This window comes from Rhinolophus sinicus, linkage group LG01 (assembly GCF_036562045.2).
Source record: "Rhinolophus sinicus isolate RSC01 linkage group LG01, ASM3656204v1, whole genome shotgun sequence".
Classification (NCBI taxonomy): Eukaryota; Metazoa; Chordata; class Mammalia; order Chiroptera; family Rhinolophidae; genus Rhinolophus; species Rhinolophus sinicus.
This window is the reverse complement of record NC_133751.1, coordinates 11,189,631-11,207,342: the sequence shown is the minus strand read 5'-3', so window position 1 is coordinate 11,207,342 and position 17,712 is coordinate 11,189,631. Positions and strand designations below refer to the sequence as shown.

General features: G+C 38.3%; 1 protein-coding gene across 4 annotated transcripts in view; it reads right to left on the bottom strand.

Moving 5' to 3' along the window:
* SCAF4 (SR-related CTD associated factor 4) overlaps positions 1 to 17,712 on the bottom strand; it is a 59,386-nt gene that overhangs the window by 5,046 nt on the left and 36,628 nt on the right. For 2 of the 4 annotated variants that reach the window (XM_019730173.2, XM_019730174.2), the window contains exons 15-19: positions 16,805 to 16,961; positions 15,450 to 15,607; positions 13,457 to 13,622; positions 13,283 to 13,369; positions 12,932 to 13,123 (exon numbers count right to left, since the gene is read on the bottom strand). In XM_019730173.2, coding sequence (XP_019585732.2) covers positions 12,932 to 13,123; positions 13,283 to 13,369; positions 13,457 to 13,622; positions 15,450 to 15,607; positions 16,805 to 16,961 — 760 coding nt within the window. The remainder of the gene's footprint in view (positions 1 to 12,931; positions 13,124 to 13,282; positions 13,370 to 13,456; positions 13,623 to 15,449; positions 15,608 to 16,804; positions 16,962 to 17,712) is intronic. The other 2 variants (XM_019730175.2, XM_074326145.1) reach the window with 1 other exon arrangement.

Sequence of the window (17,712 nt, the reverse complement as noted above, 5' to 3'; positions counted from 1 at the left end):
ACTTTCCCTTCAAATAGCACATAGCCTAGTAAAACGGACAAGTGTCAACTGCTATAAGTGGCACAAGCTAGCATGGTGGCAAAGGTGTAACTGATAAAGTTGGTGTGTACACCTCTGAGTGGGAGTTCCAGGGGATGTCTGAATTGGGTACCAAAGGGAACAATATACCAGGCCAATATGAGTAAGGAAAACATCATTGGTCAAGAGAGCAGCAGCTTTTGAAAAGGCTTAGAAAATGAAGCAGCAAAGAGTTATTCTGAGGACTGCAACAGAATAGAATGTCTTTTGAGGAGAACCCAGAGAGCAGAAACTACAGGACATTTATTGAAGCACCAAGAATTTGTGTAAATACAAATTACTAAAAAAAAAAAAAAAAAAAAAGAAGAGGTTTATGAGGCTGAATAGATAGACCAGGGCATTTCAGGTCTTATGTCGTGAGAAGAACTTCGACTTTGACCTAAAGTGATGGGGAAACACCTGAGGACTTTTTTAGCAGGGGTGATCCTATGTTCATTTTTGAAAGATCCTTCTAGCAAGTAGAATACAGAAAAGCATGGGGGAGGCATGACACTGGAGAGTAGGTAAGCTCTTATTCCACCAATACAAAGGACAGATGACTGAACTGAAACAAAGTTGCTAGAGACGAGGAAGAGATTTAAGACATTCAGTAGGCAGAATTTAAGAGTTGGAGGAACACAGCGCTGCTCTGAATGACTGATGGAAGCATCAACACAACGCAGGAATTTAGGAAGAAAAGCCTTTTGGGGGAAACATAACAAATTTCATATGGAGATACTAAGAGTTGGAGAGGTCTGGATTAAATTGGGTGGAAATGTGAAATTACTACATGCATACCTAGAGCTCAGAAGAGAAGAGTCATGATGCTACCCAGAATATTGGTAAAACAAAAAAGGAAAAAGTTCAGGCCTGGGGAAATACCACATTGGATAGAAGACTCTAAAACTTCTAATATAGCAAGATTTTAAGGCAGACCAAAAAAATGACAGCCTGAAATGTCTGAATTCAAGAAGTTTAAGAAATACACTGAAGTTTAACTCAAAATAAATAACCTAGACTTCACTGTGGATATTTCCTATGATGGGCCAGAAAATATTTGTTTCACAGTTAAAAACTAAAAGTCAAGCTAGAAGGGGAGGTGCCATTGCTATCTATAGCAAAGATGTTCAGAATAACACAGAATAAGGAACAGGGATGTTACAGGGCTAAAGGGTGGGGAGGGAGGGGACGGTTGGTAACACCGTTTGCAGCCAATGCGGACTTTGAAATCTCAGGGGAACGTAAGTAAGGGATACAAGAGGCACATAATAAATGGGATCTCTAAAGAAAACAGGATTTGCTGTATGAATAAAGGGGAGGGGGAGATAGGAGCAGAAAGGGTGGCGGGAACATCCAAAATGAGTAGTTAGAAACAGCAAGGTAGCTCTACTACTTCTCCGCCAATGACCTTGTCTTCCATTCTACCCCGGCCTCTAGAAGTCCCGGCCCTTCCATTACAATTGAGAACTTCCAACTTTTCAAGTACCCCATTCTCTGACCCCCTTCCCAGAACAATCTTCAAACCCACTAGGGTTACCCCCCAGTGCCCTTCATGTTTCTACTTCCCTCCTTACCTGCCTTGGAGCCCATGGTTCTCCCTCACCACAGTTGCTGGAAGAACCTCAGCATTGGTTTATATGCAGCTCTTCTATCCGACCCGCTCTGGAACATGGCTGGGGATTGCCCCACCAACAGGCCCACTGGTCTCATTTTACATTTATAACTACAACCACAAGTACTCCCTTAATTTTGCCCAGCAATCCTAATTTCCTAGTCCACTCACATTCTCCCATCTTTAGAAACTTATTTCCTATGTTCACATTTTCCCTTAATATTCTGTCTGCTGTGAGCTGATGTTTTATTACAAGTTCAGTGAGATAAAATTCACATAGCCTACAATTCACCCATGTAAAATGCACAATTCAATGGTTAAGTCCATTCAAAGCTGGGCAACCATCACAATCAATTTTAGAACATCCTCATCACCTCAACAGAAACCCTGTATCCATTTGCTGCAATATCCTCCCACCCCCAGGCAACCGCATCTTTTACGTCCCAGCGGGTCTGCCTATTCTGAACGTTTTTATAGGAGTGGAATCATGTGATCCTGTGACTGGCTTCTTTCACTTCGCCTACCTTTCCAAGGTTCATCCACGTTGTAGCATGTGTCAGCAACTGGCATACCTCCTTTTATTGCACTTCACTTTACTGTGCTTTGAAGATACTGCATTTTTTCTTTTTTTAAACAAATCAAAAGTTTGTGGCAACCCTGTGATCAGGTCTACTGGTGTCATTTTCCCAACAGCATTTGCTCACTTTGTGTCTGTCACCTTTTGGTAATTCTTGCAGTATTTTAAACTTCTTTATTGTTATGCTGATCTGTGATCTCTGATGTTGCTGTTTTAGTTGCTTTGGGGCACCACAAACTGCACCCACATAAGGTGAACATAACCCATAAATGTTGTATTCTGCTGCTCCACCAACCTGCCGTTCGCCCATCTCTCTCCCTCCCTCTCCTCGGGCCTCCCTATTCACTGAGACACAATAATATTGAAATTCAGCCAATTAATAACCCTACAATGGCCTTTAAGTATTCAACTGAAAGGAAAAAGTCACACATCTCTCAATTTAAATAAAAAGCGAGAAATGGTTAGGCTTAGTGAGGAAAGCATGTCAAAAGCCGAGAAAGGACGAAAGCTAGGCCTCTTGAACGAGTTAGCTAAGTTGTGACTGCACAAACGCTCTTGAAGGAAATAAAAAGAGCTACTCCCGTGAACACACAAATAAGAATGTGAAACGGCCTTATTGCTCATCTGAAGGGTTTAGTGGTCTGGATAGAAGATCACACCAGCCACAATATTCCCTTGAGCCAAAGCTGAATCCAGAGCAAGGCCCTAACTCCCTCCAATTCATGAAGGCTGAGAGGTGAAGAAGCTGCCTTCAGTGTGAAACTAGGAGAGGCTGGTTCATGAAGTTTAAGGAAAGAAGCCGTCTCCATCACATAAAAGTATGAGGTGAAGCAGCAAATGCTGATGATGTAGAAGCTGCAGCAAATTATGCAGAAGATCTAGATAATTCACGAAGGTGGCTGCACTAAACCACAGATTTTCAATGTAGATGAAACAGCCTTCTGTTGGAAGAAGATGCCATCTAGGACTTCCATAGCGAGAGAGAAGTCAATGCCTGGCTTCAAACGACAGGTGGACTCTCCTGTTATAGGCTAATGCAGCTGGTGACTTTAAGCTGAGGCTAATGTCACTTACCATTCAAAAAATCCTAAGGCTCTTAAGAATTATGTTAAATCTACTTTGCCTGTGCTCTATAAATTGAACAACAAAGCCTGGGAGACCGCATATCTGTTTACAACATAGTTTACTAAATATTTTAAGGCCACTGCTGAGACGTAATGTACAGAAATATTCTTTTCAAAATATCACTGCTCAATGACAATGCACCAATGAAATTAATGTTTTCATGCCTGTTATCACAACATCCATTCTGCAGCCCATGCATGATGGAATAATTTTAACTTTCAAATCGTATTTAAGAAATACATTTTGTAAGGTGACAGGTGCCATAGATAGTGATTCCTCTAATGGATCTGGGCAAAGTAAATTGAAAACCTCTGGAAAGCACCCACCATTCTAGATGCCATTAAGAACACTCATACTCCATGGAAAGAGGTCAAAATATCAACATTAACAGGAGTTTGGAAGAAGTTGACTCCAGCTCTTATGGACGAATTTGAGGGATTCAAGACTTCAGTGGAGGAGGTCACTGCAGATATGGTGGAAATAGCAAGAGAACTAGAATTAGAAGTGGAGTCTGAAGATGTGACTGAATTGCTGCAATCTCATGACAAAGCATTAACAGTGGGGAGTTGCTTCTTATAAATAAGCAAAGAAAGTGGTTTCTTGAGATGGAACCTATCCTGGTGAAGACACTACGAAGATTGTTGAAATGACAACTAAGGACTTAGAATATTACTTAAACTTAGTTGATAAAGCAGCAGCAGGGTTTCAGAGGACTGACTCCCATACTGAAATAAGTTCTGCTGTGGGCAAAATGCTACCAAACAGCCGCACATGCTACAGAGAAATCGTTTGTGAAAGGAAGTCAACTGATGCAGCAAACTTCATTGTTATCTTATTTTAAGAAATTACCACAGCCCCCCAATCTTCAGTAACCACCACCCTGGTCAGTCAGCAGCCATCAACATGGAGGCAGGACCCTCCACCAGCGCAAAGATTAGGATTCGCTGAAGGCTCAGATGAGGGTTAGCATTTTTTTTAGCAATAAAGTGGTTTTCACTTATGTACATTGTTTTTTTAGACATAATGCCATTGCATCCTTAATAGAATCCAGTATAGTGTAAACATAACTTTTATATGCACTGGGAAACCAAAAAATTCGTTAGTCAATTTATTGCGATATCTGCTTTATTGCAGTGAGTGGTCTGGAACCAAACTCGCAATATCTCCAAGGTATGCCTGTACTTCATTTTTTTTATTACCAAACAATAGTCCGTTATATGAATAAACCACATTTTATTTATCCTATTTGGTTTATCATTAAAAAAAAATAAAGGCCTGTAGAAAAAGACTTTCACCTACCTACCTACCACCAAACCTACCAATTTACCTGCACCTATATCCGTATGACTCCTTTCATTTGTGAAGATGTGCTCTAAGGGCTAAGCCCTTTATTTAAACCCTGCATCAAAATCCCTCATAAAGCTATCAACCTAGCAAATCTTCCTTGCACCCAAAATTTCTACTCTATTGGGTTTTCTAGTAATAAAAATGCTGTAGTTTATCTTTTAGAAATAAAAAAATAAACTCCCTTTGCATCTCCTTTCAATTATCACCCCATTTTACTATTCCCGTATGTAACAAATCTCAAAGAGATGTCTAAAATCATTGTATCCATTTCATCCTCTCTCATTCTCTCCTGACCCCATATACTTGGGCTTTTGGACCCATCATTCCAACGAAACCACATTTTATAAGGTCATCCAGAAGCCTTCATTTCACTAAATCCAGTTGACAAGTCTCAGCACTCTTCCTTAACCCATGAAAGGCATCCGATGGTCCATCTCTCCCTCCTTCCTAGCAACTCTCTCTACGTGGCTTCCAAAATGCCTCCCACTCCTTGTCTCTTAGCCTACTACTGATCGCACCTTCTCGGTTTCCTTTGCTAGATAGGGCAGTATAGCAGTGGTTTAAAAGCACAGGCATTGGAGTAAGGCTACGTCAAATCCTAGCTCCGCCACTGGTAGTTGTGACCTTGGCAGGTTACTTCACCTTTTTGCGTTTTGGTTTCACCACCTATAAAATGCGGATAACTGTACTTACCCCATAGGTCTGTAAGGCCTAAATGACTGATCTATACAAACTCCTTGGAAGGGTCCCAGGCATAAGGAACTATGTATACCTTAGTTCTAGGTATATTGAGGAATGTTGAATTTATTCCTGGGCTCATCTCTCTATTTCTCTATTTACATTCCCTCTTAAGTAACCTCACAGGGTTTGCTGATGACATCAGAATTTCCAGCTCCAGACTTTTACCAGTTGTTTACTTAACATGTGTATCTGAATATCAAAGTTAAAACACCCAACATTTTAACTTGACATCCCCACAAACCCACTCCTCCTCGGTATGTGCTCATCTCAGGAATGGCAATTACATTGTACAAATTGCTCAGGTCAAAGATTTAAGTCATTGTGACACCTTTCTCACACCCCATTTTTAAGTTATAAGGCAATTCTGAAGGCTCAATTTTCAAAATAAATTCAGAATCCAACACTTATTACACACCCCAATGCAAGCTGTTAGCTTTCATCTCGTCTACTGCAATGGCACCCAAACTGGTCTCTTCTTTCCCCAGTTCCTAGTTTATTCTCTAATTATACAGCCATAGTCATCATTTAAAAAATGTAGACCATATTATAACCCCGTTCAAAGCCCTACAGCACTTCCCATTGGACTTGACAACCTTCCCTGAACTCGTCGCCTGCACTCCCTTCCCTTACTCACCCTGCCCCGGCCACACTAGACCAGTGTGGTTCTTCAAGCAAGCCAAGTTCGTGCTCACTCCAGCCCCCTCGTTCTGCTCTGCCTGAAATGTCTTTCCTGTGTTTACATGGCTCTTCTAGTATTTCTCTCCGTATCATCTCCATACCCTCCCTGGCCACCCTAATTAAAATAGCACATCCCACGTGACACTCCTCCAACCCCTTAATTGTTCTCTGCTTTACTCTCTTCATAAAAATAGCACTATGTAAAATTATTCATTTATTCATGTAAGTCCCTACTATAATATGAGCTCCAGGAAGACAGGCCTTGTCTTGTTCATTCCGGTATCTCTCGTTTCCAGAAGAAGGCCTGGCACACAGTAGGTCCCGAATAAACAAACACATGCTGAACGTATGAATGAATGGTGGTGGCAGAGGTGATTACCAAACTCCTTGATGAGAAGATACCTCTCAGGGGGCAAGAGCAGAGGCCACAAGGTCCAGGCGCCCCCCTCAGGGCGGCGAGTCTCTTTCCACTGTAAATCTAAGACCTGAAATGTATTTTGTGAAAGGCTGCAATTTTCTTTCACAATCTACTTTTCTGTTCATAGTTGCAGTTCTACCTTTTTTGATTTGATCCCAATAGAATGTCACTGTGGCATTTTCCATGAACTGAAATCAAAATTTTCTCACAAGGAAAAGGTGCACCAACCACTCTTATGTCTCACCACTGTCCAGAGGCCCCTAGGCGTTTATACAGTCTGACAATTAAGTTTGCAAACTCATCCTAGAAAAAGTGCTACATACTGTATTGCTATCACTATGGTCACCTTCGAAGTACTCCCCCTGGGAAGCTATGCACTGACACTAGCGCCTAGTCCACCCTTCAAAGCAATTTAGGAACTCTTTTTTCTGGACTAGCCATCAGAGCTGCCATTGTATTACCCTTGATGTCCTGAATGTCATCAAAATGTCTTCCTTTCAGTATTTCCTTTCTCTTCGGGTAAAGAAAGTCACTGGGGGCCAGATCAGGTGAGTAGGGAGGATGTTCCGATACAGTTATTTGTTTACTGGCTAAAAACTCCGTCATAGACAGTGCCGTGTGAGCTGGTCCATTGTCATGATGCGAGAGCCATGAATTGTTGGCGAAAAGTTCAGGTCGTCTCACTTTCTCATGCAGCCTTTTCAGCACTTCCAAATAGTAAACTTAGTTAAATGTTTGTCCAGTTGGTACAAATTCATAATGAATAATCCCTCTGATATCAAAAAATGTTAGCAACATTGTTGCGACAAGTTCGCAAACTTCATTGTCAGATATCGGGTATATATAGTCACCAAAAGTGGCTTTTTATTCCAGACCTTCAGAAAATTGAAATAACAGTAAAACCAATATAAGTACTTCTTTTGCCTCGATTCACCAATAACATAGGGCATAATTATTTTGAAAACACTCCCAGGCAACTCTTGTAGTAGGCACCACATTGGGAGCAGAGAGAATGGAAGAATAAGGAGCTAGTTTTCACAGAATGAGAGAAAGCACATTTTTAGATTACATCTTAAGATTATTTTAAAAACTGTGCTTAGAATGTGAGATTAAGACAAATTTGAATTTTCAATAACATACAATGCAGGTATACTGACATGTGTATCTATTTTTAGCATAGGTTATGTTGTTTTGATAAAATCTAATACATGAGAACCAGAATTTCAAATGAAGAGAAACCAGAGACATTATTATCACTTTAAAATGACTCCTTGTTTTTTTGCAAAATAACGTACAATAGGTTTGGTCATCTCTCTATAGTTCATTTACAGCCACTTTTCAGAATTTGTTTGTATACTAATTGCTATTTTACTATAATTGGCAAAGTAAAACAGCTATGACTTAGACTTAAGAGTTGCACTATCAGAATCAAGAAGTTTGAAATATACAATTAACCTACCATTGAATGAGAGTATCTGTAGGGAATTTTATTTTCAATGTCGGCTGGAAAAAAATCTTACCTGAAATTGTTCACAGCAGTATCTGTCTACCAAAATGAACCTAGCGCCCAGTTTCTGCCCCTCCCACCTTCCTCAAGCCCCAAAAGACATCTGTCAGAGATTTAAACTTAAGAGACTCTTTAGGCTGGAGTTCTGCAGCCCAGGAAGCGCAGGCTGGAGGGCGGTGGAGACAATGTGATAAGCAGCTTTTAGGTTTTTGTGCAAGACCTTCCCCATGTTTTGTTTGAAGTGCTTCTTTACCTTCAGAGAAAATATAGTGTATGCATGGATAAATTCAGGTCCAAGGCAAACATTGTTGTGGATTATTATTAATTATCTACTGAACAACCTGTATATTAAGTTGAAGGCACTGTGATGAACATTTAGGAACCATTTCTACTACAAAACACTAGCGGAATAACAATGCAATATTTAGAGTACCAAATTCAAATATTTTAAAGCTTTCAAGAGAAGAACACTTTGATAGGATAAATAGTAAACAGGCTTTTCGGGTAGCAAATCAAATACCTGGCAGATACCTCCAGCTTATAATTTAACATAACCAAATATAGTAAAGTTCACAATAAGAAAAAAATATATTAAAAATGAGAAGTCATCATTAAAAAACTACTTTCTAGGATTTTCTTCGGGTTTCCTTTGAATGTTATTCACATTAGTAGATTGGTGCTCTAATGTTCTAATTTAAATATTGTTAAAAATTACTAACTATAAAAAAAAAAAATCAAAATTCTGGGCAGAGAAATCCAAAGCTAAGTAAAATGACCACAGATCAAATATTAATTTTAAAGTAATTACAGAAATTGATGGTAAAATTATTCATCTTCTCGGCAGTTTTAAGGATCATAAAACTACTGCATAAAAGTAAGCGCACCTGTTGAAGTTTAATAATTCAAAAACCAATTCTGCTCACATGATTTCTTAAGGCATCCCAATCTGGGAACATCATCTCAGACGCCCACTGAGGCCACGCAGGGATGTATGAACACCAAGCCTGAATGAAGGACATCTAGCAATTCAGGCCGCAGGCCACCAATTTGTGAATTTTGCGTTAAGTAGGAAGCAGTCTTACAAATACTCAATTCTTATTTATAAATTTCACCATCATCTATAGCAGTGTGACAAAACTGGGCAGATTCTCTGCATATTAATAATTAAATGTATTTGGCAAGGAATGAGGCTTTAATTTTCCACAAAAGGAATGAATCCAACTTAGAGTAATTTTTTCTTGAAAAGATATTTTAGATATACTGGTAACACAGTAGAGATATGTAACACAAACAAACATTTTTTGTGTATTTTTTTTTATTGTTTGGAACACCAAAGTAACCCAAATTTCACATTTACAATGAACTTTTTAATAAAAATATGCTGTACATCAATATTAGAGATACATGTCATACAGAAGTTTTTGAAAAGTAAACATATATACTTATACAGTAAAGAGAATGAACTAAATTGCTGTCATCTTTAATATTCCTCTCTGAATGATCAAAGTTGTAGACTGTTACCGTTAGCTATTGTAAAACCACCACTGTTCTACTTAGCTATAATGGAATGTGAGGTACTAAGAACATACTTCTTTAAGATCAAGTGGCAATTATTGTGCATGAAGTAATTTTATACTTTCAGATTATCAATTACTGAAAGAATCAGAAATTCTAAAAGATGGAGATTTAGTTCTCCACAATTCTGGAAGTGTGGGCTACCTTAGCCCAACACCAGAAACATGTAGTCATATTCCCAGACTAACACCCACACTTAAGTCCGATCATCAGAAAATTATTTAAACCAAACAGTCCTTAAAGCACCCTAATCTCCTCCCACCAGTACAATCAGGCCTCACTACAGACTTTTGGGAGATCCGTCAACATTTGTTTGGCCCCTTTAAAAATATTATTGCCATATTTCAGAAATTAAGATCTGAGAACTCAGGTTAAGTCTCAATGACACATTCATCTGCCACTGTAAGAAAACTATTTGAGTATCATTAATGGGAAGAATAGATGTCATGTTGTGCTATCTAAATGAAACACCACTATGGCCAACACATACATTTTCTCAGTAAGCCAACTGATGGAATTCAGTATGTGCAAACTTACGACCTGGTCTAACCTACCACGAAAAGGTCTGAGGCAACTATGCTATGATAAATTTTTTTCCTACAAAGTTTGCTTCCTCTGTCTGCCAAAACATGTAAGTTTAGAACAAACAGCTACAGTCTAGTTTTAGAACTGCAAAATATAAACATTCCTCTCCAGGTATTCTAAATATCGTCTGTGACATTCCTTACCTGTAATAAGCACCCACCACTCACTGAGAGCCTACCCCGTGGCAGGCCCCATGCAGGTTGTTAATTACATACGTCAGCCCATTGAAGCATCACGACATCCTGGTATATCATTTTTATTCCCCCTTTTTACAGATGAAGAAACTGAAGTTTAGTATCATCCTTAGCTTACTTCTAGGTTTTAAGTTTTCCGGTATAGCACATCATTCCCTTTTATGATCATAAAAGAAAACATTAGAGCACCAAGAGAAAACTTGCAAGCATTTGTACTTCTAGGATTCCATCACTTGGTTGACAGCGACAGTACCCTTAACTTGACTACTGATCCTATTTAGGCTGTTGATTAGTACATGCCTTTATCAAAAGCATGGAATTGTGAGATGAGCCCTTTGGATAAGTCTTCCATTATTTGCATACATTGCATTAAAAAGTCTCATTTCTCTAAATGGTCAAATTTCATGGGATATTCTTTTCAAGATTTCTAATTGAAGGAACATGGACGGCATTCCTGTTCTCATGACTGGAACTGCATTTTAGTTAAAAGTGCTCATTTTAACAAGTTTTCGTTTTTATGTTATGTCAAATGTTAACCTTTCCAGATTTGGAATAGCCTTCAATTTCTAAATTTTGTTTTAAAAGTTACAACGTTCATCAGAGGTGAAGTATAAACAGCCACGCATTGAAATACCAGCCATCCACCCATTTAACTCGTGTAACAAATGCCCCTCTCTCATGAAGATTTCTTTCGGGGGGTTGTTGGAGATGGGGGATGAATATCCAAACAGGCATGTGAGGTAACATTAAATGCTAACAAATTTTTCTAGCAGTGCTTAGCCGTACTAAGTTTATTTTTCAAGCTCACCAACTTTTGATCTGTGTTTTAGTTTGTATCACACGCTAGAGGTAGAGTTTAAACTATACATTTCAGTAGAGGTAAGAAATAAAGAGCAGAGACTTCAAGATCTAAATGTTAAATCAGAGGCAGGCTACTGATTCTTCAAAGTTGTTTGAAAGTAGTGGTTATTAAACTCTTGAAGATATGAAATCTTCTCACTTATTCAATGAATTTACTAAGCCCGGAAAAAAGCACAAATGCACACAATTTTGTAAATAGTCTCAGATAGCCTAATATCTGTGGACGCTAGACTAGAAAATTTCTTATCAACCAGAATTAATCAGGAGTGTGGGGTGAAGGAAAAGAATTGACCAGAAAATTCTATCCAAATCAGATTCTGTGATTCTTGTGCAATCACCTTATTACAAATATGAAGTAAACAAACAAACAAGACAAAACATAACTGAGAGCCAAAGATGTTAAAGTTTCCCGGCTGCTAGTCCAATGTTCCATCTACTATATGATTTCCATTAGGGCGCAGGCCTCTTAAGCAACCTTCTTATTAAACAAATTATTTTCCATCATTATGATGACTACTGCTACACTACTTCTGACAAATTTTAACCCCAAATCATCTTTAATCACAACCCAGTTTGTTAAGGGAAATACAAATCAAGTTTATTGTCAGCCTAAACTCAGTCTTGGAAAGGGCAGAAGACAGCATGCCATTTGAAAACAAATTGATTTTTATTATAAATGTAGTACATGCACGAAGTAAAACTTTCCAATAGTACCGAAAGGTGTAGGTGAAAAATAAAAGTCCTGCATCACAAACCAATGTCCCATACTCCTACATCTCACAGGTAACCAATGTGTTCTTTCCTAAAATTTCTGATTATGAAAGCAAGCGTGTACACACATATACCTCTGAAAAAGACAATGGACTCACAGGACTTAATACCAAGAACAAATTAACTACGCATTAGGAGAATCAAGTGTTAATTATACTTGATAATACCACTGCCAGTACAACAATTTATTAATTTAAAAGATGGTCAGTATAACAAGTATGTATTAATTTATAATTCAAGCAAGCAAGGGTAAGGCCTCTTGATTATTAAAGTTGTAAACAATCTAAATGACACTTCTCTTAATCACAGTAGTAAAGTTGTGGGTCGAGCACAACAGATAAATTCTAGCAGGAGAAAACCGAGGGGTCAGTGGGGAAGCATTACCTCAGGCTGTGCAACTGTCACTCGGACAATGAAGTCATTTTATTGCAATGTATCGAAGATCATTTCTTTGCTAGCCCACAGAGAATGCTACTGAAGTCCAGCAGTTTTAGATGCATAAAAATTGGTCCAGAGAGGAAAAAAACACTATGTTGTCAAAGAAATGTTATCTCTTATAAAGCTGGGACATCTGGGGTTATGTCAGTCATGGACTTTGTGCCAATTCCTTTTCACAGAGACAAATCACTTTTCCATAGCAAATTAAGATGTGCAAACCCAACTGTTATTCAGGTCAAACAAACATGATTTCATCATGGAGGTTGTCTCTTGGGCTACTCTTAGTGAAAACCAAGAGCACATATTTGATTTAAGAGAAAGACCTTCCTCAAAGAAAAGTATCAGCCTCAGAACATTTTACCAAAATTAGCGTTGTTCTTTTTTTAAAAAAAAAGCCTAATTTGAGCAGAGGGGAAAAAACTAATGATAAAAAAAGTTAACTTACCAAGAAGTGAAACAGGCTGGGTTACGGGAGGGGTGGGCAGATTCGTGGGTGCAGCAGGTGGCACAGCAGAGCCATACATTTTCACACTGTCACCAGACTCGGCGTTTCCTCTAGCCCCAGACACCACTGTTGGAATGGGATTTCCAATAGATAAGTCTTTTGTAGTGTCTTCATTTATACCAGCGATAGTAGCTAAGGAATATAATTACATCAACATGTGAAGCTGAATAATTAGTATCTCCCCAGCCAACATTCTCTCGCCATACTATAGACTCTGTTACTACTAGTCCATTTGCCCTCCTACTCCCGACTCCCAGAGGACAACTAAACACAAAGGAAAAACATGCTTACAGTTTGGGATGCTTATTGGTGGTGTGTGAGGAGGAGGAATGGATACTGGTGGAGTGATAGGAGGTGGGGGTCCAGGAGGAAGAAAACCTAGAATAACAAAAATACTGTCAACTTACACTGTATTATTTTATTGCACACTCTATAAAGAATGTTTTCTCAAACAACTTAGTGTACCTGGTGGTAAATGCATTGGGTTGAATCCTGGACGCAAAAATGGTGGAGGAGGAGGGGGGGGAGGAACACCAGGACCAAAGCCCGGCGGAGGAATTCCCAGAGGAGGCGTGAAGGCGGGTGGCTGGAGAGCACCGACGACAGGAGGCCCTGGCTGATGTGGTGGGACCTACAAAGAAGAAAAATGAAGCCACATAGCTCGTCACCCTGCTATCCATATAGTGAGTAGGGATGAAGAAAGTATCTTGTTGAAAAAATACATGTTTCTAAATTTGTGCTGATATTGTAAGAAAAATAGAAAATAGGTATATGTACCCGCCCCAAATGACAGATATCAAAGTTGCACTCTCTACGTTATGACAGCAAACTCACATTGTATTACACCCGTATCTCTTGGTGCTCTGATAGGATATGGTATGTTTAAAAAAAAAAGTTCCATGTTCAGTTTGAGAAATAGAACTCTAAGAAAAGCTATCTGACAATTTTCACAGTGATTAAGATCACAGGTCCTAGGGTCAACTGGCTTTGTGACCGTGAGCAGTAGGCTCACGCTCTCTAGACCTCAGTTTAATTCATTTATAAAATAGTTAAGTGCCAACCTCACATAATTACGGGGATTAAAAAGTTAATAGATGTTAGTGCCCGGCACTTAATAAACACCCAATAAATATTAGCTATTGTTTGGAAAAAAAAAGTATGATCAATTTTAACATACTAGGCAGGTTTCTTTAAATGAATGCTGATATACATTGAATCTTACTTAAAACCTATACTGGGGGGAGGGGGTGGTAGTTGAGGGTAAAGGGGAACAAATATATGGTGATGGAAGGAGAACTGACTCTGGGTGGTGAACACACAATGGGATTTATAGATGATGTGATACAGAATTGTACACCTGAAATCTATGTAACTTTACTAACAAATGTCACCCTAATAAACTTTAATTAAAAAACAAACAAACAAAAAAAAACCCCTATACTGGGATGGCATATCCAAAAAGGTCAACTAAAAGTGGCAATTTAGGGAGTTCATTTATAAAATATCACAGCTAAATATGTAACAAAGCATATGATTTTCTTCTTACATTAAGAAAATCAAGTGTATATCACTTTCGTGATAGTCAGATTTATCTGATCAGATTTAATATTAGAAACTGAGGAAAGAAGGTATTGAAAGACAAGAAAAGTCTAGTAAAAAAACCAAAAGAAAGAAAATTCTAGTAGTTCACATATAAAACTAAGAGTCAAGTATTTATAATTTTAACCAAAAGGTTTTCATGGTTCAACTCTTATCATGTTAATAGGAAACCTGCTGAGTAGTTAACACACATTATTTCATTTAATCCAAAACAACTGTGACATAAAATGCCAGAGCCAGAGCCAGGAAAGGGAATTTGCACATTTACAGACAGGAAACGAGGCTTAGAGGTTAGGTGACTTGCTCAAACTCCTACCACTGAGTATAAACAATAGGGTCTGGGATTCATACCAGCTCTGCCAGAATACAGATTCTCGCTTCTGAAGTATGACAACAGCTAAGACTCTATATAAGAATATACCTTCACGTTAAATGGCATTTAATTTAGTCAACAGCTCTCAATTCTCCATTAAAAAAAATTCATGATAGCACCACCAAAATTAGAGCTTTAGAAACTCTCTGTCCTCCAAAATCACTGCTCATTAGGTATAAATCCAAACTCCCTCAGAACAAAGATCCAATAAGGAAACAAGATGAGAGTAGGCAGAATAGAAGAAACTCTAACAGGGTTACATTTCAAGTCTGAAACATTATAATGTGAGACACTCAATAATCTAGACAGATGTAAGGCAATATGAATATATTCTGGTTTTACTAACATTATTTAAAAATGTGTTAAAAAGTTTATAAACAATAATGCACATTTATATACTCATGTCTGTGATAAGATTTAGACAGATCTTTCAGATTTTAAGATCTGTCTTAAAATTTGTTTAAATAATGCTCCAAATATTCTTACCTGTGGAGGTGGTACTGTTATAGGTGCAGGAACAGGAATAGGAGGGACAGGCACAGGTAAAGGTTTAGGTATGGGTGATACTGGTTCTGTGTGTGAGGTTTCTGCCCCTCCATTTTGAGCAACTTCATTTTCATGCTTCTTGGGAATTCCTTTCCATTCTGAAAGTTAAAGAAATTTAACAATAAAAGTTAACCATTTTTTGGTTTGTGATTTAAATCTAGAAATAATTTTTAAAATACTGATTATAAAAAACCCCACAATCTGATTATTAAAGAAATGCCTATACTAAATCTTAAAAATATTGGTTAAATTAACAAACAACAATAGCAAACATACAAAAAAAAGTGTATAACCGTGTGCCGGGCACAGTTCTAAACATTTTATATATACTAATTGAATTCTCATAATCACCTATAACTAGTTCCTATTATTATTAGTATTCCCACTTTATAAACACGGAAAATAAAGACAATCTGCCCAAACTCACGTACCTAGTAAGCGGCAGACATGGGACTCAACCCAGAGATACATCTGGCTCTAGAGTCTACATTCCAAACCACAAGTGTCTTGTTTGGACAAAAGACCCTGGGAGGGAGGAGCAGACTCCCTTTTATCATGGACCAGAGCCTTCCAGAATGCCTGGCACCCAGTAGGCCCTTAATACCTGTTTGCCTGAAGAGAGACCAAGCTCTATCTGTTTAAGTGAAGATACTGTGCATTGTGGAGGGAGGAAGCGGGGCATGGCATTGTTTCACCTCCCATGGGCTCTCAAACCATCACTCCTGCTTAAAGGTTCCTTTAATTGTTTACTCTACTTGCCATGCCACCTGTACTCCTCCCTTGACAGACTATTACCAATCTCAGGTCATGTCCACACATGCGGCCCTTTCCCCCACTGCAACCTCACTGTCAATCTGGCATTTTTAATATTCATGAGCACAAATAACTGCACCTCCTCGTCTTACACATTTGCTTTCGGTTGCTTCTCTGGACATTTAAACATTTTCAAAGAAGTTATTATGAAGCACTAGATTAAAACACAATATCAACACTGTATTTAAGACTCATTTGATCTGTTAGGTTTTCACTGAAAAATTCCATTTAAGATTTGCTTAATATTGCAATTAATAATTAACCCCACAATTAGTAATTATTTTATTTGCATCTCTCCCGCTTAATATAAGTTGCATAACAGCAAAGACTACATTTGTCTTATTCACCATTTTCTCAGTTTATAATGGAGAGACTGGTAAACAGTGGGTACTTGAAAAATCTCCAAATGCAAAGAACAAATATTGTTATATGCACTATCAAGAAAATAGATGAATTTTCAAAGACATTAAATACTGCTTTACCTGGATTAAGTGTATCACTGTCCAACATTCCTCCTTCACAAAAACTCTCCAGTTCTTCAGGCTTGACTTTGTCCCACGGAATATAAGTAACACCAAGTTCTACATCCCAATACTGCTTATAATCTGCCTTTATTCCTTTGTTTAAGGCCCAGGCAATCTATTGCATCATTAATTAAAATATAAAAAGGAAGGGAGAATGTCGTAAGTTCTGAGAGTTCACTGCTCCCCACCATTCTAATCACTGCGACTCGGAGGCCAGGGTGCAGCCTGGCCTAGCTACCCACCCCCAGATCCTATCTGGCGCTAGGAAACTGGTTACCCTTTTATCCCTCTTTGTCCTAGGAAATTGACTGGCATCACATCATCTCCCTATCTACTCCTGCAACCACCCACTGAGCCAGCATAAAAGTTAGAGAAAAGGAAAAAGTTTATCAGAAAAAGTGCAAACTTCCATGCTCAACACAGCCTAATGGGGACCACTTTCAAAAGTCTTGGGTACCTCGGAATTATTCAGCATTAGACAAAATCCTTTTGCAGCACAATCCTAGAACCGAGTGTTATGACATTGAGGAAACACTGACTGTGGCCCCTCAGGAGAAGAACACCCATGTATCTATATCTTTTCTATCTTTGCTGAATATTTCTCATAGTTAATTCTAAAATGAGAGGACAAACTTTAAAATGTAGAAAATCCAAAAATTTTGGAATGACAAAATATTTTACTCAATGACATTTTATTCAACACACTAATCATTTAAATACCTTGATGAACTATTCTATCTACATTTTTTTAAACAAAGAAAATTCTACCACAAATCTAACATTTAAAATTTTACGTTAACTTTTAGCAGATAACCTCTTTTTAAAAAGATGCATATGAAATGCCTCAGTGTCCAAAATTCCAGTTT